Genomic DNA, 22,803 nt, shown 5'->3' on the forward strand with positions numbered 1-22,803 from the left:
AAAAAAGAAAAAAGAAAGATAGAGTTGTATTTACTTGTTCTAAGTTGAATTGTACTCTCTGGCAAAGCAATTTTGACAAGAATGCAAATGGGGAAGCCGAGAAAGTTATTTAATAGGCCTTACCTTTGAACAAACTGCTGCCTGCTGCCCATGTAATTGGGCTCTGCGGGAAAATTGTCTGTCTGTGAAAGAGAAGGAAAAAAATACGTATAGTTGTACACTGGACAAATCTCCTGCAGAGCAACAAGATTTCCTAGAGGAGAAATGATTAATAATTCAAAAATTCCCTTAATCTTCAGATTTGTACATTTTAATTAAATTGGAAAATGCTGGCATGTAATTATGTGCTCAGAACAATTAAATGATTCCGGTCCACAAATTACCTGCTAAAGTAAACAATGAGGCTCCAGTAAGTGGCATTCTCTGTTAGCAACCTGACAGATGACACTGTTTATGTTTTTTCATTAGTTAGATATTAAGACTGATGGTTATTGAAAATGAGAGAAAAAAATTACTTTTGCATATTACAAAAGTGAATTATTCAATAATACTAATTTTTAATCATAATTACATCATCTGCTGGGATTCTGAGGCCCTTACTGCTGTAATACAGTTTCATATATTATTATATTATTTTTGAATTGCAAAAACAACAACAACAAAATTAAGAATGTTTGTGGCTTATTAGCTCTTTTTTTTAAATGCTACTGGAAAAGTGTAAGTGTTAAAATATTTGTTTTTTTCTCTCTTTAATTTTCATCAGTATTAATAGCTGTATCTGAACAATGCAAACCACATGCAAACAAGAACATTAAATGATTGTTATAGACAAGTAGTTTTTAAAAAGAAGATACTTATAYTAATTCTGTCATGAGTGTATTTTTAGCAGCATGAGCTAAGTAACTGTAGAGGCAGAAGTATTTACAGCATCCAGACCAACATGGAGTTCTGCCAAAGGGAACTGAATTCCCCTTGTGTCATCAGCTAAAGTTCTTTTGGGAGAAAGAGAGACTGAATCTTTCACAAAACTCCATATACTGTACATTCATACACGTCACTTCTTGCAGCTGACCTAGTGACAGAGCTTCTACTGTTTTCTGCATCACTTCATATCACGCCATTATGCTTCGCAGCAGCTCTGAGTTTTGCAACAGCACCTAGCATGTAAGTCGCAGTAACAGAGGCAACACTCAATTAATGGAGCAGAAGGTCCAAGGTAAGGTTTAATGTTGCACAACAAGTGTTTACATAAATGACTGGTCTCTTAGATATCTGTTTTCCCTGCCACTCCCAACTTCATTTTTTAGCTTTGGTTTGTTTGTTTGTTTGTTTGTTGTTTGTTTTAATAGGCAGATAGTAATTGGAAATATTTACTACTAATTGCATGGTTAGACTATTGGAGCTTGGAAAAGGTGTATGAAGTTACATCTGAAATTTAATACTCAGTGCTGATCGCAAARGAAAATAGGTAGCTACCTGCCATTCTTAACATATATACAAAATAGACTTGTTTATATACCATGGATAACTTGTGTAATATAGGAAAGGGTCAGAAGATAAATAATTATCTTCTATTCTGCATTTATGAAGTGTATTTGCACTGTGCTTTCTTCTTACTGCTGGTTAAATCTTTTGGCACAAAATTAGAATTATAACACACTTTGTKTTTCATTTTGAAGCAGATTCTAATTTAAGCTGTGCAGTTCACGTCATTGTATAACTCATTACAAAAAAACCCCCTGATATTTCATCTGTGAGATTTCTTTTTATGATAAACTGTATGACAGAATTGGATTTTTACTCTTCTGTTTTTTACATTGGCATAAAACACCTATGCTTAGGATTCTAAATGATATTTTATCAGATCAAAATTGCACATAATTTTGAAATCTGAGTATTTATGCATAACTAGAGACTTGGATCTGAGCAGGATTAAAAGGTGAGGACATAACAAATTCTTAAATAGTGCCTAAGAAAAGCAAACAACGCTCTAGATTACAGAAGGAGAATTCTGGAGATAAGGGTCTTCAAACCCAATATTTTGCCACTGCTTTTCCAAGTCAGCTTTCCAGAAGTATTCATAATTTCATCTATAGATATGCAAAAATAAATACTTCAGCATTCTTATAATACATGCAGTCACTTAAATGTGACACATCATACCACATATTTCAGAAGCACCCCATATTCTTTCTCTGTCTCAAATTATAAACTAGTATTGCTGCTGTATGCAGTGAATCCACAGCTTATAAACATACAATCTATACAATACCCAAAAGCCACCATACTTTTCAACCCATATAAACCTATATGATGACAGAACTCACTTCTGTTGTCTAGGTTCTATTATCTCACTGCAGCTGCCCAGGAAAACTAACCTCATGCTTTTACTTACGTAAGTAAGAAATCTGCCTCCTCCTAAAAGCAACTACCTCTAGAATCATTGTTTCCATTCTCTGTGTCATTGTCAGGCAAAATGCCTGTCTTTTCATCAATTTTCTGCCATCTAATTAGGAGACCTAAGTCTGACTTTTGCCCTGGAAATAGTTATAGCACCTCCTTAAAATATACTTCTATTATATGGTTTGCTAATGACTTCTCTGTCAGCTGGACTGCGGTGAGCACTGGCCACACTTTTCATTTCCACTTTGCCATAGCAATAAAAACATCTGGCACACCCTGGACTATTAAAGATTTACATTCTAAAATAGAAATTGTAAGAGAGTCTTAGTTGCAGTCCTAACAATGGGAGCTGCTTCTGAGAAATTCTGTATTCAATGGTAATTATTAATGGCCTTTAACTCAATAATAATTGGACCAATTTTCTTCATATTGTATTTTGCAGCAAAACAAACAGTTGGGTGCCATCTTACAGTGAGTTCATTGCTACAAAAGAACAAATGTAAATACTTGATAACTACGTACAGCTGCAGAGCTCAGTGTTCTTTTCCTTCTGTTCTCAAAGCATTAAGCCTTCTCCTRTGAACTATGAAAATATCATGTTTGTGATCAGCAGTAACCAGGCACTCTGAGATCTAGGCAGCAGAGAGACAATTGCTTCATTTATAATAATATATGTATAAAAATGGGGATAATAAACAAACATTTAATTTTAAGGCTAGGCAGTTTAGAAAGGCAAGCATCTGATTCTCAATGGATTACAGAGATATATGAATATCTAACTCCCTTAAACTCTTTCTTTTTTCTTTTTTTTCTTTTTTTTTCCATCTCAGTTGAAGTGAGAGGTCATATACTTAATTTTTTTACACTTTAACATGTATGGAAGTGATGTTACACATTTCAGCTCATTCATTAATTGTATCTCTTTTCCCTACATAACTGTAATTCTACGAAATGAGTGCTAGTTTAAACACTTATCAACAACAAATAAACTCTTTGTTCTCTGAGAATCCAGCCGTTTCCAGGAAATCAGAACCATGTCTCTATGTTCGTCTACAGTATGAATGTCTATACTCTACGCTAAATTAAGAAAGCTCTTACATGTAACAGATTCACCTATCCAGTTTTAAGGTGGGTTTCAGTTCACCTACACATAGCCATCTAAGTTATTTACCTACTGAAAGCTAATCAGCTACGTGCCCTTGGTAAGCACTGGAGACATAGGTGCCTACAGACGATTCATTATACTACAGGCATCTATCTTTAGGTATGCACTGCTCTCTGCAGATGATTTTCTCTGCCCAGTAACTAGGGGGGGGGGGAATCTAGATGACCAGCAAGATGCTCAATTTAATGGCTAAAATTAAGTGAGATGCACCCTACCATAACTGAATTACACGAGGAACTATCATCACTTGAGAAATAACCAGAAATTACTCAAATGTCAACACTATTACCATCCTGAAGAACAAAACAAAACAACACTCCCCCCAAAGAAAACCCCCAGAAACAGTCCAGCTCTAGAAGTCATTGGAGTTCATTGGTAAAAGACATATTTTCTGTCTCTGTGATTCAAACTTGAGGGCTGGAATGGGAATTAGGTCAACCCTGATTAAGACACAAGTTCTTTAGAAGTAAGAAAACATACTGAAACAAATGGGTCCCTAAAACAAAAGCAAAAGTTGAATAGGAATTGTCTACTGCCCTGGTTAGATACTGGAAAAATAAAAGGTCTGTGATATTAACCTCCTAGAGAGGAGGTCCTGTTTTTTTTGGTTCATTTTCACAGGTTAGTGGAACTAGTTCATTTTCAATGAGAGTACGCTGTTAAATCATTAAACAAACATACCTTTTCACAGTTCCTATGACAGCCCCCTAAAAAAAACTTTCCATACATCTGTCTTAATATGTGACTACAGAGTAAATCTGAAATGTTAAGAACACTAACATACTGCTATGTTGCAGAAAAGTTCATGAGGATTTTAGTACACATGCGGAATACAGCTTGCTTAGAAGGATGGAGATTATAAAAACGCCTTTTTGAAAGAGACTAGAACTCTCATAAACAGTTCAGAAGCCACCAAAATTTGAAAAGGTTACTGCCTTTTAGAAAATATATTACAGCTTAACGATGTTACATTTTTTGTCTAGATGTTGAGGAGGGGGAAAGGAAAAATACAGGCAAATTAAACCTGCACAAAATACAATTTTGCTGGTATGAGGTCTTCAGATGTGACAATTTAATTGCTATAGTCTAATAATATGACTTGAAGAATGAAGTATTGGTCAATGTTTGCATGAACAACATTTAGAACAGATCCTTCAACTATTGTGCTATTGTCAACTGTCTAGAAAACCATTTATTCTATTATACAGGCTAGTGTTTGAATATCAAGAAGACACCAGGGGCTTTGGTAAACCTCTATTTACGAACAGTTATTGTTGAGTGTTGCTTGCATATTTGGAATTTGGAATGTTGAATTTTATAAACTCAAAATCAAAGAACACAAAAGTTTGAAAGTCAACTGACAAGGTTCTAGTAATTAGTTCTAGAATGGCTGTGTTTTCCAAAAGTTTAATTTGGAGAAAGGGAAATGAAAATTATGATCAAAACCACAGTAACAGAAATAACTCCCTGGTAATATCCATTAGCCTTAAATAATCTCATAATAAAATAAATGGAAGCTGCATCCTTGGAAACAGTTCAACAGTTAGTTGAACTAATCTGGACAAAGTGTTACACAATGAACTATAGGGAACAGAGTTTTGTTTTGTTTTGTTTTGTTTTGTTTTTTAGCAAGGGTCTGCGTTAATATCTCTTTTTTCCCTTTTCTATAAATTCATGTACACAAGGCAAATATGATTACTTTAGCTGATAGGTTCTGATATTTTTAGAGAGGAGTTCCACAAGAGCTCTGGAGATACTGCTTTTTAATTTGTTTGTTTTTTTGTTTCGAAAAGAATGTCAGTATTAAAAGTGCAACCCTGTATTAATCAATCTGATTCCAGGGATTCCGCTATTGCTCAGTGAGACAAAGGTGGAGAATTTCACAAGGCTTCTCCTTCCAGGACTTCCTATATCAAGAAAGCAGTCTGTTAAAATTTAGAAGTTCCTCACTCCTTTTTTTTTTTTCTTTAATTAAAGTCATAGTTACACTGTAATTTTGAAGACTGATAGCCACCTTTAGTTTGTTTCACACAGTTTGAATAGATTTACAGGAAAATAATAAAACAAACAAGTTTCAATTCAATAACTCTCTTTTCTGTGGAAAGTAATTCTGAAAATCAACATGACTGCAAAAAGAGAGAAAGAGAGAGAGGGAGATGGAGAGACGGAAATGCAGTATTTAAGTATTCTTGACAAATTATGCCCAGAAATAATTGTCATATTAGGAAAAGATGTATTCTAAAATGTAGGGGAAAAAAGGACTTAAACATTAATCAGATTTATGAATATTAGGCTACTAGAATATTCATAATTTTTTCTCAGAATTACAAGAACAAGTATCACATTTTCAGAAACRATTCAATGCAACTCTATTTTATGTAGCTGTTCATACCTGAAACTATAATAAAGCAAAATGTCTTTGCTGACTTTTAACTTCTTTTTAATTAAACATAAATGGAGAAAATGAAATGAAACATCTCTCCCCTTTATCAGACTGCCACTTAATATCTAACTCAAGCATCTTCTGTGTCTTTTCTTGAAAAGCCTAATTCCAAGTATTCACCCTTCCCCCATGAAACAAAGAACATATATAATGGCAATCACTTTTCAAGACAAAAGAATTGTATTCTGCCAAATCTAGTTTTGAAAGAGCAGACAATTGTCTTGATTTTGTTAGGAACAGTTTGTGTTCAACATGGTCCAATTTTTCACAAAAGACTGCTCAGTATAAGACTGCTAGTGAGTGTATTTACTTAGCTTGAAGAAGTCGTTTTTGACTTCACCAGACTTTTTCCATTAAGAAAGGGTATTTGACCAACAGCAAAAAAAAGAGCTGGACATAAATTACTAATAAAGTATTCTGCCTATTTGGAGTGCAAAATTTAATAGGTTGTTTTAACAAATCTAGAATGACGATCCTAATATGTGCTGTCCACTCTTTTTCTTATGAAACTGTCTTTGAGACATATTTTATATGACGTACATATTTGGGAAGTTTCACACTTCCTACAAAATATGTATTTTGGTGTTACAAGATTCACAGTGTGTTTACATGAATTTCTTACATGATACATAACATTTTTCGAAAGCACGTTAAAAACACAGGGCTACAAAAAACAGTAGGATGCACAAGGCAATCACCAGCCTGCTGTACTCTCTTGCAGGATGCTCCTGGCTCACGTTTCCTTTCTCCTGCATGAGGAAAGCAGAACTACAGGGGAAAAAGGTTGTGAGCTGTTCAGTCAAATCCACAGAGCAACTTCTGAAAACTGAGACTCAGGGAACAGAATCTGAGGTTCTTTCCTGTAGCTGCAGAAATGAAGATTCTCCCCAAATAGATGCCTAGTTCATGTACTACTTTTTGTTAGCAAGTACCATGATTCATTACTGATTTATTACTTAAGTATTCATTTCAAGGTATTGCAGTAATATATTTCAGTTGTATTTATACTATTGACTTACTAAAAACAATTATTTTCCATTTTTTTTCCAAGAGTTTACTCTGCAGTGCACACGGTACAAAAGAAGACAGAATCCTACTCTGCAGGGATTTAATACAGTACAAGGATTAGAAGGCATAGGGACCAGTCAAGCTTCCTCTCACTTCACCAATGGTTGCACTGAGCCTGAAGGCTGAAGAAGCTAGAAAGGTCACTTTGGTGCGCCATATGTTTTTATGTGGCCCTGGTAAAAAAGGAGGCTTGAAAGTTGATCTAAAGATGTGGAGAGACCAGATCCTGACCAGATTCTTTTATAGGAAATAAAAGATTGAAGCCTTTCAGGAACAATTTCCCTCCAGCCTAACAAAACCCTTCAACTCCTTTGCCAGAGCAGATGCAGGATGTGTATGTGCAGACTTCTTTCTCTAAAAAACATGGGACTAGGAAAAAGTGTGGAAGCTGAAAGCAAATCCCCCTCCTACTGAAAAGAGAATTGAGATTTCCCAGACCTAATTGCTGTTTGTTTCACAATGGAGACTTTTTATTTAGCAGTTTTCTGAGCCTTGGTTTGATTTGCACTGGAGAAACATGAAATATAAGTATCTAATGAAAATGAACACTGTCTGGGAGGGGAATGTGGAAGGTAAGAAAATATGTGTGTAATTGTAATATGACCTGTTGAGATTAACTACTTTTTGGAAAAGGTGCAAGATCAGAACACAGAAAGAGGTGCCAAATATCACACCATATAAAGAGCTCTAGTTGAAAGTACAATAGCTCTGCTTCTGCTATCACAGTGTCAATAAATAAACATAATGAAATTCATGACACATTATTGCATTGCTCTGTATTGCCTCTATTCATTTAAAAAAGATGAACACATTTAAAATAATTCACAACTTGTCAAATGCCTGCGAGCACTGCAGTTAGACTGGTGCTTTAAGAGGGATTTGTGAAGATCTTACAAGAGAGCTTGATTCGACTTATATCAAAGTTAAGATGGAAGTATGGAAAAACAGAACAATAACTCCTTCACTTGATCCTACCACTACAGTTGCATCCAATATATTTACACTGTTCACCAATGATACGTACTTACTGAAGCTACATTGTCAATAAAAACCACATTAAGAACCTTTTGAAAGAACTTCCCTGTCAATTAGACTGCAGATACATTCTATCCCTCCAGTTTTCCTGTCAATTTAATATAGTGGATCATATTAACAGTACTGGCTTGTCAATAAGGCAAATCCAAATCCTATTAATGGAGTTATATTGCCAATATAATCGGCTTCCTATTTATTGAGCTCCCCAGTATTTGGGAAAGCTGTGAAATGGGATTATAAGGTTAGATTACATACATCTGTCTCTATATTATATAAATATTTCAGGAATTGTTTCTTACTGTATGAAAAAAAACACGTTTAATCATTTTTTTCCCATTACGTAAACTTCATACAACAGAACAGTATAATAGTTTACCATCTCTAAGAGAACACTGAATCATTCTCATTTATCATATTATGTTTTTTACTTGTTCTAAGTAACTCTGTAATTTTATAAGACAGTCTACTTGTGTGCCACATACACAGGAGAAGTGCTAAGGGATGTATACACCCCATCCCACCGGCATGAGATAACATCTGCGTCAGAAAAAATAAAATAAAAGAAGTAAAACAAATTTTAGGAACAAAATACAAAGTACTCCACAATTTCAATGCTTATTTAGTCCTTTTATCGTCCTGTGTAATCTTGGTGTAATTKAAGGTTGTAAGTATAATTTTAGTGTAACAGAGACCCCTAGAAATAATTAATAAAAGGTAGTAGTTCGTGCATAAAAAACAGTAAAAGTTCAGCAAGCCTTCTATTTAATAGAAGCCTTAATGAAGTTGAACATTAGTTGCTTTTAACCACATTCAATATTAAATAACTACTTGACTGGATTAGCAGAGTATACAACAGATCATTAAACCTGATTATATTAAAAAAAAAAAAACTTTTGCTAAAAAAAAGAAACAAGAAAAAAAGTAATTGCATTAAAATGTACTGGGCATTCTCTTATCAAATTAACTCTCTGGGTCTAACTTGAAAATATGGATTTAAAAACCATGGTCCAAAATGACAGTTAAAGGTCAATGAATCATGTTGCCGATTATATTTTCTGGTAGCAGATGGGTGCAATGAAACCTAATGATTGAATTTGAAACGCTTTAATGCACCTTTTATCTATGGCTCCCACTATGCTGATTCTACCTTAGTATTCCTACCAGATATTATGTTTACTGCCTAACAGACTCAACTACAATTAGCTAACTAGAGTGAATTCTGCACCCACTTATCACAACTTCCATCTTATTCTAAGAATATCCTACTACAAACTCATAGTAATAATACATCTGGGATAGTGTCTTTGACAGCAATAGTTGCTTGATTTTTCATCCCATTTTTACAAGTAAAATATTAAGTCTAAAAGTTAAGACATAAAAATTAGATGGAGACTTAAAAAAACCCTAGAGCCTTAAAATTTAAGGAGGCAATTGAAGTACTTGTTATAATTTCAAAAATATTTTTTCTCTCTCTTTGTTTACAACCTTTTTCCGTGTGAAAACAACCTTATTTTTTCTTTTCTTTCATACACACAGGTTCCACCACACAATGGTAAGCTCCTGGCAATTTATTTTTAATTTTGAGACATATCCAAAAGCTCTTACTCAGTAGAAATTCCCAGTGAAGCCAGTAAGCATTGTAGAACTTGTCCTATTCTTATGACTGCTGGTTTTCTGAGCAACACATCACAAATGTTTTCTGAGCAGAAAAAAAGTATATAAAAGCTGCAATACTATATGATGGGGAAGAAGATCAAATGATAGCCTTTTAATGTTGACAAACTGTTTTGTATTCATATTTAATGTGGGGAAAACAGAGACACTCAATATTTTAAATCTGTTAAGTTTGTGTTAATATCCATCTACTGTGTTTACCTTATTCTGTCCAACCCATACTCTCACTAAAGGCAACAATAAAACTCCCACAAGCCATGACCTAAGGTCCACCGAAATCAATGGATGTTTTCAAATCGGTTTCTATAGCCCTTGGATCGGTCTGCTTACTTCAGTTACAGGATAAGTGAGTCTTACATTGGGTGCTACATTCCCACAGATACSTATGTTGTATGCTGTAGAAAGCTGCAAAGGAGCAAGAAAAAGATTACAATAGTGAAAGAAAATAAGAAGAATCTCTTAAACATAATATTCCTCTGTTCCTGCATATGGTCTTCTCTATGGACAGCATTTAAACAGATTCATAATGACAGTGACAGGGAAAGGTGATCAGCTAGGGAGCAAACACTGTATTAACGCAAGACTCCAGTTCTGTGTTTCTTTCCTACAGAGGGAAGAAACAGTTAGCAACAAAGATAAAGCAGGACTTGATTCTGAAGCCACACTGCCTGCATAGAAAAAACACTTAAAGAGGGACACTGAAGCTTTCTTCCTAGGTGACAGTCTGGAGAACAGAGGTAAATCCAGATCACCTCTTTTCCTTTAAAGCTGTAACCATACCCCCCACTTCTTTCTAGCAACCTTTCCTGGAAAAGTAATGATTCCTTTCAATTCCTTAGCAATTAGGGGAAAAAAAATCACAGATGCTAGAATCCACTTATTTCCTTCTGTCTAATTTCTTATTTAGGTCATGCAACTCTTTATTTCAACATTCTGTTAAAAAACTCAACAACCTCAACAAGGTATTCTATAAACATTTTGTGACAGGATACAGAGCCCTATTTTCATGCAAATACTTTGGAGTAACTCTTTCCTCTTAGAATTAGAGAAAAACACACCACTAAATATTCTGTCTAAATAATGGTTGAATTTATGGCAGAATAGTAGATCATCAAACTTTGCAGCCTCACATCTCTGTGTAAGGAGATATGCAACTGCAAAATAGTGATGAGTTGATTTATTACTTGTGACATAAGATAAATAATTTAGGCTTGTACAAATTTAGCAAGAAGTTTTGTCCCTAAATATATTTTAAAACAGCAGCAGCCATGTGCCTCCTGTGAGGTACTTCATAAAATGCAAAGTTTGATCTAATACACCGTTAATACAGTAGCAATGGTCAAGTAAGCTTGGACAGAAAAATAAGATCTTTCTGATATAGGCCTTTGTACAACCRTCCTCATCTCGGTCACTTCAGTGACCTACTGAAAAGACTTTATACAGGACTATGTATATTAAGTTGATTCAGAAGATGGAACAAGCAGAGAAAAGAGTTCTTTCTTGATAGAATTATCTCATATAGGACACAATACACTTATCCAGGGATCTCTACAGGCTCAACAAACTCATAGGTGTTTTAGGTGATGGCTTGGACCTGGAAATTTTTAACAGCCTTGTGGAGGGTGGGGGGAGAATATTCTGGTCTACCCTTCTTATTACAGCTTTCCATTTCAGGATTCTGAAACCAGATTCTATTGTTAAAATAAAGAAGATCCACATAAGAAGGGGTTCTCTGTAAAGAGCCTAGGATGAGGAGAAGTCCTCTCGCTGTTCCAAACCAATGTCGGGTTTGCCAACATCTAGGACACTGCTACAGATTTCACCAGAGGTGGAGAGACCGAACATGAATGCTTGTATTTGACTGAGTGGCTAGTTAGAGTACATTAAGTTATGGGTTTGTCTCTATATTTAATTAGCAGGAAGCTCAGCCAGCATGTGAGCACTTTTATCACAGAAAGTAAATGCAACAGCAACTGATTAATGCTCAAAGTTTTGTTTGTTTGTTTGTTTGTTTAATCGTGAACTTTGATAGAAAAGAGTTAAAGCAACCTGCTCTAAATAAGGCTCACATCACAAAAGCCCCAAACCATAGTCAGAGAAAGGAGGGGGAAAACAAAAACAAAACAAAAACTCTTTCTAAGTGCATGTGTGGGGGGGGAGAGCACAAGGTACAGCATAAGAAATTTCAAACAAAAACTCATGCAAAGGGGGAAAAAAAAGTAAGATTGTTCATACTGCTCTTCCTGAATATTCAACCTTATAACGTGTAACACAGACTAATGCTGCTCCCTGCAGGTGGATCATGAGCCCACATTAAGCCGTGCCAACTTCACTGAGACTCAAAATGGAGTGAAATGTTTATCCGCACAAAATGATCTTCAGGACCAGAGTCTGTGCATGCAGTTCTGCTATGCATGCATCCTCAAAACTTTGTTCAGGTAGAAAAGTTCATTAGGGGATGAATTAGATTATTCCCATGGCAAATTATTTGTTTGTATAGGTCCAGGACCTCATCTTGACTTACTGATGTTCCTTCCTAAACAGTCCATTGTGCTTTTGCAAATAAAAYAAGAAACATAAAATATTAAGGGCCAAGCATGGCCTTTAGTTCACACACAAATTTATTAACTTCACCATAAGATTCTAAAAATGGATAAACTTAGGTTTGTTGGTTGTTTTTGTTTAAATCTTCTCAGGCACAAAATAATATAAAGTGCCCTTCTAAAATACACAAAGATCAAGAGCAAAATCAATCACCCTCCATGAAAACAGAATTAGTATCTTACTCTAGGACCTTATGCATCAAGCTTCAGCATAGGTTTCCAAGGTAATGATGTAGAACCCTATTTCTAAAGATTTGTAGAAGAATTGCTGCTTTAACCTTAACCACAGCATAACAAACAGTACTAATATAATGATAATCCAAACTACTAACAACCTTAAGACTGTACAAGGAACAGAGAGATACTGATAGGAATTAATCTGCCATTTTCATACATCTGCCCAAGGGAGGTATTGTAATTGCAAAAATTTACTCTTAGACTGCTGAGACGCATAGTAATTATGTTTTTTTTTTAATAGAAATAGCCACAGGTAGAAACAAATTAGGTTTTGAGAGGGGGAACTGGGCATGCATTCTAACCCAAATTACTATATAATTGTATTTATTATAAAATACTATAGAAAACCTATGGCTCAAAATTTAAATCAGAACAAAACCTTTCCTTTAAATAATCTCTTCTCCTCCAGCTATTCAACATGCATGTCTATTTCTTCATTTACTGGTATCAGCAAGACCAGTATGACTGCAGCAGCTTATCTTTATCTGAAGATCTTTGCCAATACTAGCCAAAATTTCTGAAGCTTATATTTGTTTATAGAAGCAGTTTTCTCTTGCTCTACTTTAATAAAAGTAAAGTAGACTAACAAGTTGGGCAAAATCTGGAAATCTAGTTACTCATTTCTAAGGTTCCTTTCCCAGAATCAAAGCAAAGGAGGATGAAGAAAAGAGGCTCTGTCTCTGTGGTGTACATATTAAATGTATATATTAAGTGAACTGAAATTAAAGTGATCTTCAAAATTCTGGAAGTCTGTTTGAAACAAATGAGCACATAAGAGTCCTTAAAATGAACTATTTTACACTTGTAAGAAACCATTATTTCATTGCAGTCACATTATTGTGATGATGAGACGTATACTGTTGAGGAAGATATATGTAACGATGTCCAATGAATAAATAATAAAATAAATCCATCCAGTTACTTTTGCCTCTTCTAATATTCTATTCAGCTAAGCCTGAAAAGAAGCTACTGGTGTTTTAAACAGACCTAATATATTTAAAGACTTAGACAAAGTGAAGACTATGCTTTGAAGGACATACCATAAAACATTTTGTTTACCTGTATTTTTCACCCTGGAGCTACACAGCTGACTGATATGTTCCTTACCTCAAAGCCAAGGGATGCAAATTACCATGTGCTTTTTAATACCTAATGTTGTTAATAAAAGTGATTGAGTGCTGATTATTTTTACATTTCACATGACTTATACCTCCTCTTCATCATTACTCTCAGTCCTGAAGGCTGACAGTGGGATGCAGAGTTTTAAGCATGATATATAACTTGCACCATAAAACAGAAAATGAGGTCCTTCCTTACCTATACTCTTGCCTCAGGAAGACATGACCACAGAATTTGTCTCTAAACTTGAGGATTTCTAGATTTTTGTATTAAAAGGTGCAGATTGACAGTATCTCCCAAAACACTGTTACACAGCTATGTACAGATCATATATAATATATTAAAAAAATTAGACATGCATTGTTAGCTGGCTGTTTGTCCAGCTAGATAGCTCTTTTGAAACTATGCTGCTTCCACTTCCATATACCTGCACATACACATTCATACATACACAGTTATATTATCTGAAATATAGTCTAGAAATTTAAATAGTTTCTAAGGCTTCCCAATTGCCATTTTAAAAAAGCTGTTAAATTCATTATTTCCCAAGCACTCTAAATTTCACTGTGCTCTTATTGTCATTTGATCCACTGAAATGATGAAGAGATCAGAGAAGAACACACTTGGTACTTTACAGCTGTGGCTGGATAATCTTGCTCATGATCATCAAAGCAGGATTGTTTTTATGATCTTCAAATCTGCATATCAAATTACACAAGTCTATGCAAAAAAGCAAAAAGATATCAAATATTCAGACATCAGGACTATCTCAATAGAGTACTAGAGAATGTAGTTTGAGGCTAAGTGAAATGAACAGCTTTTACAGCTTTGCAATGTTTTTAAAGCAAAGGAGAGAAGCAACACCTAATAAAGACTAACAGATTCTGGGTTGAATTCTGCACATGCTTGCGCATATCAGCAACTCTGCTGCTGTAAGTAATCTATTTAATTCAGTGGTACTATTGACCTAAATTAAAATATTAACTGAATAAGTGTTTGAAGGATCGTGCCCTGTGAGACATAATACTAATGTAATAATGCATACAAAAGAAAGTTAGTTCCTATAGGCCTTGAAATTGCTTGTGTACTGATTAAGGAAATGATCCCGCTCTTTTCAGATTTGTGGAAAAACTATCATATCTCAATAGCAGTAGAAACGAAGTCCAAGTGCTAAATCCAAGGTGCATTATTAAAACTATGTTGTTCTTTCTCTTTTTTAAGTGACCTTTAAAATTTTATAGAATTTAAATACTGGCATTAAGTACTAATGGAAATTTGTTTTGCCCACTTTAGCTCACTTTTTTTATATATTCTTTTTTACTGAATTGTAGCTAAGCAATCTTAACCATAAGCGGTTGCTTAGCAATCAGAAAAGAACTAGGCAGAAATGTAGTAAGTAAAGATACTGACTGACATGTTCTGTGCTTGAATCACAGCATTCATTAAAAACAACAGAATGACACCAACAAAAGTTTAAAACAGAACTCTTAATAAAAGAATACATATAACTGTCTTTAGGAACAAATTATGCATTTGCAAGGTATAAATTGTGATTCATACGTCAGTTCTCTATAAAAATTTTTTAGCTATTATCAAAAATGCATTAAAATCCTTCAAATTTTTGATGAAGCTGTTATTTACCTTTTGTTTTTAATTCAATTGTCAAGTGTGCTTCCAATGATTTTAAAAACAGTATGTACCTACAAAGCAAGCAAGAGTTTATAGCTTTGAAGACCTGAAACTGATTTTTAATGCACCAGCTTTCAAAAAGTACAAAGGCTGCTCTCTGCTGATAAAGACAGTAAACAAGAAATTGTCCTTTAAATGGTCCCTTTAATGTTTTTTCTTTAATTAAAAATCAATCAAAAAAAACCATTGCAACATTAAATAATTAAAATTAAGACATTAAAAATGTTTAAGATTTTTGGCACACTATATTCACACTAGAATGAAAACTTACGATGTTACTTTTGTTTACTTGTGTTATTTTAGACTTTCTTTGCACTGTAAACATTGTTAATCAAGAAACAAAAACACATAAAAGTAGTTTATCGCTGAATACAGTTATTTTTATTGAGTAGAAATGTTAAAAATAAGATGAAATAAAACTGGATGTTATAAAACTACTGAAGTAAAATGTTTTTTTAATACCTCTAGATTATTTTAATATATTCCTTTCCTCTAATCAGACCAAAGCCTATTTATGTAGATTAGTTACATCTACAGTCTCATTTATCCAACCTGTATTTATCCTTTGATCACAAAGCTTGTTAACTTAAATGGCCTTTTATTGTTATGATTCGTTTTCCCATAATTATGCAGTTTAACTGTCTGATTTTTTTTTGAATAAATATATGCAAACACGCCAATCATATTCAACAGTGCTATGCTAGATGCTCAATGAACTGTAAGAGCCATTTCAATACAATAAAACTGCCTGGAAGCATTCCAGGGCAAGGACTGCAAATATCAGTAATCATAGTGTCACTAGAACTAGTACAGGCAAATATAAGCGTGTCACATATATATCAATAGATTGTCTGAAACACTGCCTGAAACTAATTTCGCATGTCTGTCACTGAAAGAACGCACAATGCATCGATCAGAGGTCCCACCCACACAACGGAAATTATGCGTTTGTATCTTCTAACAATACTTTTCCTTTTACCTTTGGAGTCCTCCTTTGCCATGCATTGGAGCCTGCAGCACACAGCAAGGAACATGGATACCATTAGAAACTTTTATTATTATTATTATTATTATTATTATTATTATTATGGGTAAAAGTATTTTATGAACCAGAGAAACTCTGGTCTGATACAGAAGTGGCAAAAGCACTAGAAAGGTCTATGGTTAATGTGAAATATGGTATTCACCTGAAGGATTTTACTCATCCAGCTATCCTTTAACATGTTAAATTGACAGTAGATAGCATGGGACTGATTATCTTTAGAGCTGAAAGAGGAAATATCCCCCCATTGCATGAAAGTGAGATGCGGATGGATCTTTATGCTGTCCTTCTGTGCAAATCACACTAATAATTGGTTAAAACAATTCAATAATGTCTTTTCTTTATATGTGCAGAGACTCCTCAATTTTGAGGAGATGTCCCCAGAACAAAAAAAAAAAGAGGCATCTCCTCATTTTAAGTAAGAGATGAACTGTTCTTATGCTATTCCTTCTGCAAAGGTAACACCAATAACTCCTTGAAGCAATTCAGTAAAGAGATGCTTCTCTTGTGACCTTAACAAGCAACAATTGTATGCAGCAGCCTTTGGGATTTAGCTAGAAATATATGACTGCTTAAGGAGGTTATATAAAGCACTGTCTAATATCCTAATTAACAGGAACATTCATACGTATTTGCTTGTTCTTGAATGCAGTACTTAATACTATTTTATATAAAATTCTTAATAATGTTTTTTGACTCATAGAATTGACAGCAATTAATCCAGAATCTTCTGTAAAAAAAAAAGTCTGTGGCAAAATAAAAAATAAAGGTTGCACTAAAAAGACCATGACAGATGTATTAGGAGGGCTTAGAATGCACCCTGGCTAAGATTTATGTCAGGATGTATACTACTCAGTTATATCCCATCATATCAGCAAAAGCCACACCAACTAGTTAATCTCCCTGTTTTCCCCTTAAAAACATAAGTGAAACAAAGCCCTTAAATGTTTCTTATTCAAAAAAACTTTTCCCTGAAATGATTTTGTCACTCTCTTCCTAGTACTTTTTTTCTTTTTTCTTTTTTCTTTTTTTTGAGTGTGTGTGTTTAGGTAAGAGCCCACAGTCCCCTGAGAGTTTTACTTTTTGCCTATATTCTTGAACCCTTTAGCATTAATTTCACAACTTCTCTTCTTACAGCTGAAGAAGTGATACAATTGAACATATAAAGCGCTCAGGCTATCTGCTGCAAAAATTTGTCCCAGCCATTCTACTCTGGCCTTTTGACATCAAAGGATTGCTTCTATACTTTTAAAGATAAAAACAGAGCTGTGTTTCTGCTCCAGTCAACAAATCATTGTTTAAGTTCCTTTCACAGAAAATTTTTACCTGTTGGGAAATACTGGTACTAGCAGCAAAATGTCTTTTCTTTTTATGTTCAGGCACTCCTCAATCTTGAGGAGGTATCTCTAGACTGCTGCCATGAATCCTATATGCTTTCTTCAGAAAGAAAACAAAAACTCAAATACATGCACACTTATATAGATTGAATGTCCTGGTAACAAAACCTAAAACTAATTTTGTGAGGCATTTTAACTTTTGCAGGAATATTAAAGGAAAGAAAAATTAAGCAGGATTTAAAAAAAAAAACATAAATGTAAATATTGCCTGGTAAGTTAACATTTCCTGAAGAGGAAGATGATGAAAAAGAAGAAAATTTGCTGCAAACAAATAAGAAATGTTCCGTTTAAAAACAAATCTCAACTGGTTTACAGCCAAAATTTTGTGACTTGGGCAAAAATTCTTTTTTGTGACATTTTTGTCTCATTAGAGAAGCAAGTTTGTATCTATGATTTCTTTACTTCCAAATGATATTTGCAAATAATTCACATGTACCTAATGATGATTTACCATGTAACAGTATTTGTTGAATCTTAAGAATAATGGTGTATTCTGTACACTTTTTAAAATATATGAAAATAATATGTTCAGCAAAATGTTCAATGGAGTCTTTGATTTCTTCATTCAGCTGCACACCTGCTCATGTTACTGTTCAAATTGTATCTATAAAATCTTCTAAAATCCAGTCTCCTCAACTGTTGTTTGTAAAGAAGCTGTAAAAAAAATCACAAAAGGCTGAAGTCTAAAAACAAAGACCCACTTTATCCCACTATTCTGAGCTGCATTCAGTAAAAATCTTGGTCACAATTTGGTCCTGAACCATTGAAATCAGTGATGAAGTCAAAATTATGCTATTGACAGAAATAGGAGTAGGCCTGTGACTTTGCGTCCATGTGGGGAAGGATAACAGAAACTTGGCCATTTTATTATTATAAGACAACTCATCAAAGGATCAGTTGTACAAATTACACTGGTGATTGCACATTCACATGAATTTTCCCATTTAAGACTTAGCAGTGAAAGTGAGCACCAACATGAGGAAAGTTCAACTTTAAGTGCTGTTAAGAGCTGTGGTCCAGTATATAATGCATGACTTGACTCGTATCTTTTATTTTAACTGCACTAACTTTCTTCAGCCCTTAGACTTCTCCTTTAGAAGGCAGCAAATTCTATGAAGACATTATTATTCTTAGTTTATTGCTTAATGACAATTTATATTCTAGCAACATCATTTTCTTTCTTATAATACCAGTATTTCCTACTTCAACCTCTTAAATTGTCTTTCCCTCTGTTAGAATTTTTTATTGCTTAATCCTATAGCATACTGAGCATTTGGAGCTCATATGAACCTCTGCATATCAGGAATGATCCTTTTGAATGGCATTGCTATAAACCATACCGATAAGAAGATCAATACCCAGTTCAGCAGTTGCAATGTAAACTAGGAGCCCAGTCCTGCCTCCTCTGCTTATTTCAGCAGCCAGGGTGGATACCATAGGGAGCTGTAAATTGTCGGATCTGGTCCTAAAATGTATGCACTTTGTGTCATAGTTTTATGCAGTGTATCTTGAAAAAAAAGAAGTAATACTTTGCAAAAAAACATAGAAAAAGTCCATCTTGCAATTCTTACACAGCCAACCCTGGTATTGACTTCAATAAACAAGTAAACCTAAAGCTACAGAACTATGTAACACATTTAACACATTTAAAGGAATTATTTCACAAGACATATAACCTTACCACACAGATTTGAAAAACTATCATAATACACCTTAGCCAGGTGGTTCCAAAATATCATCAGATGACAAGTTATTGTCTTTAGTTATGGGCCTAGAACATGTAGCTGGGAAATCCTAAATTTGGGGAATTATAATGTACAAACCTGTGAACCTGCAAATGTGCAGAACTCCCCCATCCTCCCTTCGGTGTGTAACGTTAACTTCTACCAGCTCTACTGAGAAAAAGTAACATTCCTCATTTGCAGAAGAAGAGATGACAATCAAAATCGATACATCTTTTGAGACAGGAGTTTAAAACACTGAGAACAAATGCAACTTCTGTAAGCAAAGCTGGTTCTTCTCATATTGCAGCAGCTGCACTCTTCTTTCTGCAAATCCTGACCACTGAAATTTCTGAGCAGAAGTTTCTCAAGGCAAACCATGGAAGAATAGTATATCTAATAAAGAACAGCATGAATATAGTTTATGTTTTTTATTTCCCCTGAAGACTGTATTTTCTTAGATACTACTAGACACCTGACGATGAGGCTGCACTGGGACTTGGCAGTAATCTGTTGACACATCATAAACATCAGGTGCCTGAAGTGTTAAGAGTGATCTGTACTTTATCTTAAAATGCTACAGGACTGCTTACTACTGTAAATGTGGTGATTGCCAGCTTGAGAGCTTCTTGTAACACGTTTTGTCTCTTTTTGTTGTTGTTTAATAAAAGCCGTGACCACTGTTTCCATTATATTCACTCCTGTCTCATTCCTGATATATTTGCAAATCTCTCCACACTGCATCACAAGTATAATAATAAATAATCTCTAGGATTATCAGTATGACTTGCATATGTAAACAGTTTTCTTACACTTTAAAGAATCAGTTTCTAGAACCTATTTATTTAAAGAGCCTGCTTGTTTTCCTTTATCCATCCACACTTTTATTTGCTGGAAACTTGAAGGAAAAGAAACGGTGGCTTGTTCTAAAGAAAGACTTTCCTATGTTAACATGAACTGATTAACACAGAACTTTTTAATAGGAGTGATATGAACATATACGCATATGTTTATACATGATATTGTGTTTTATGTCTGCTTCTTCAAACACAGAGCAAAATCCTGTTTCTCTTAGTCAGGTGAGTAGGCCAGCTTGATTTACTCGCCAAAATGAGATGAACAGAATTTGCCTGGTAGTCTTTAAAGTCTAGAATCAATAAAAAAAATCTTCTTTCAGTCATGTAGAAATTCCATTGTCTCCTGCTTTCTCCTTTTTCCCCAGTGAAAATGTCTATTTTGGATCTTAAGTGATTCAAAGCTTCCAAAGAATTTTGAGTCTGGCAATGAGGACTACATAGCACGGGTTTATATTTAAATATTTTTTAGCTGAATTGCCCTTTGGAAGTACTGTTTCTAAAATATGCTTAGAATATGATTGCTGAAGTTAAAAACAATGAAACGTGCTAATGTGTAGTTGTTGTTCTAACTTCTCAGCTCATTGTTAAACACTGTTCTTTGTATACACCAACCTTAAGTGTAGACTAAATCACAAATGGCCTGATTTTCAGAGGCCCGAAGCACTTGCCAGTCTCTTGTATCAATAAATGCTCGAAGTATTCAGTGTCCTTAGCTATTTATCCAAACTTCTATATGTATATAGCATATGCATATTTAAATCACTGAATTACTATACCAAAGAACTTCATTGTTTCATATAAGTGACATATAAAGCCATCACAAACGCTAAAAAGGAGTAAAAAAATAAGTTGTTAAAACTTGTGACTAAGGTATAACAGAAGTCACTTAAAGAGAGACAAGATTACATTGCTCTTATACATAATCAGGCTGTATTTTATTCAGCTGCTGGTCTGTTTAGGTCAGCCTGAAACCCATAGTCACTAAGTAGCACTTTACTCCACAGGTATTCATTGATTTTAATTGAGCTATCTGTAGGATAAAATACTATTCAGCAGAAATAAGGGAATCATACCTTATTGACTTTACTGGTTCTTACCGCAAAGCAGAAAAAGTGTTATGCACTCCTAATAAGAGTGAGAAAATCTGGATCTTACTGAGAAAGCAATTATTTATTTGATTTTAAATATTTATAGAATCAGTTGAATGTACTAAGTAATACAGCAGATTTAAAATATATATATATATAAAATTTTTAATAACAATCTCCTGCTAGAGAACTCTGCCGTTAAATACTTGCTGAGAAAATGAGAGTGAAGGAAATCAGTTCAGTTGTATGAATTATATAGTGTGGGATTATTGTGGTTCAGTAATATTTCTGAAAAAAATAAAATGAATATTCGCTAGAGAACACTTACACAATTGTTTAGCTCTGCCTTACTGAAGTAATGAAGAAAACTGCTTTTTGGAATTGATTAATGAAAGGAGATGATACAGCAGCTGTTTGGATTTATATCTTTTTTTTCTGCTGGCTGTACCTTTGATTCCTAACTGAGCAATTTACTCTTCCAGAAACAGGTTTCCTGAAGCGATTAAGGATATATTAGATCCAGAGAGAGGACTCATCACTTACTCTTTCTCTATAAGTTTGCAGTTTGAATTTTACGTGATCTAGAAGTACAGTACCAGACACAAAGTAGCATCTATGTTCTAAGTGCAAATTTTATATAAAATTTACTCTAGGGATATGGAGATGTAGAATATAAAATATATTTTAATAATACAAAAGTATAGTGAAGAGGATCAGATTTCTCCACCTAACTACTTTAATTCTGGGTCTTTCCTAAGTAGAGCCCAACTACTGTATGTCATATGGTGTATTTGTTCTTTGAATATAATTACAAAATACACTGTTAATAGTATGTTCAAAGGGGTGTTCACTAGTGAAAAATGAGTGTTTCCTAATCTACTGGTTAAACCATCTAAATATCCAAAACACTCTGTGTAGATACTAAGGGAAAGCAAAAAAATAAAATATTAGATATACCAGTATGTGCTAGGAGGAATTATGGTTAACATTTGCTACGGTTGCCATATCGAAAACTCTTATAGAAACCACAACACACCTTTTTAAGGGAGGAAATTCCTCTTTTAGCTTTATATAGATCTCAGGAAAAAAAAAATCATGATTGATATTATACAGTGAACACTGTAAAAAAGGAATCATAATTTCCATAGGGATTTTACACTACAGTTGAATCTTTACTACTCAGTAGCATCAATACATGAATTAATTGCTTTATATAGACATTACATGGTTGTAGGAAAGTATAATTTTCTATCTTTTAGTAA

General features: G+C 34.2%; 1 protein-coding gene across 3 annotated transcripts in view; it reads right to left on the reverse strand.

Annotated features, from left to right (window-relative positions):
* The window catches only part of PCDH17 (protocadherin 17), an 85,067-nt gene that overhangs the window by 57,327 nt on the left and 4,937 nt on the right, over positions 1 to 22,803 (reverse strand). For all 3 annotated transcript variants that reach the window (XM_026062867.1, XM_026062868.1, XM_026062866.1), the window contains exon 2: positions 124 to 182. In XM_026062867.1, coding sequence (XP_025918652.1) covers positions 124 to 182 — 59 coding nt within the window. The remainder of the gene's footprint in view (positions 1 to 123; positions 183 to 22,803) is intronic.

The sequence above is a fragment of the Apteryx rowi genome, unplaced genomic scaffold (genome assembly GCF_003343035.1).
Source record: "Apteryx rowi isolate R43461 unplaced genomic scaffold, aptRow1 scaffold_195, whole genome shotgun sequence".
In the NCBI taxonomy this organism is placed as follows: domain Eukaryota; kingdom Metazoa; phylum Chordata; class Aves; order Apterygiformes; family Apterygidae; genus Apteryx; species Apteryx rowi.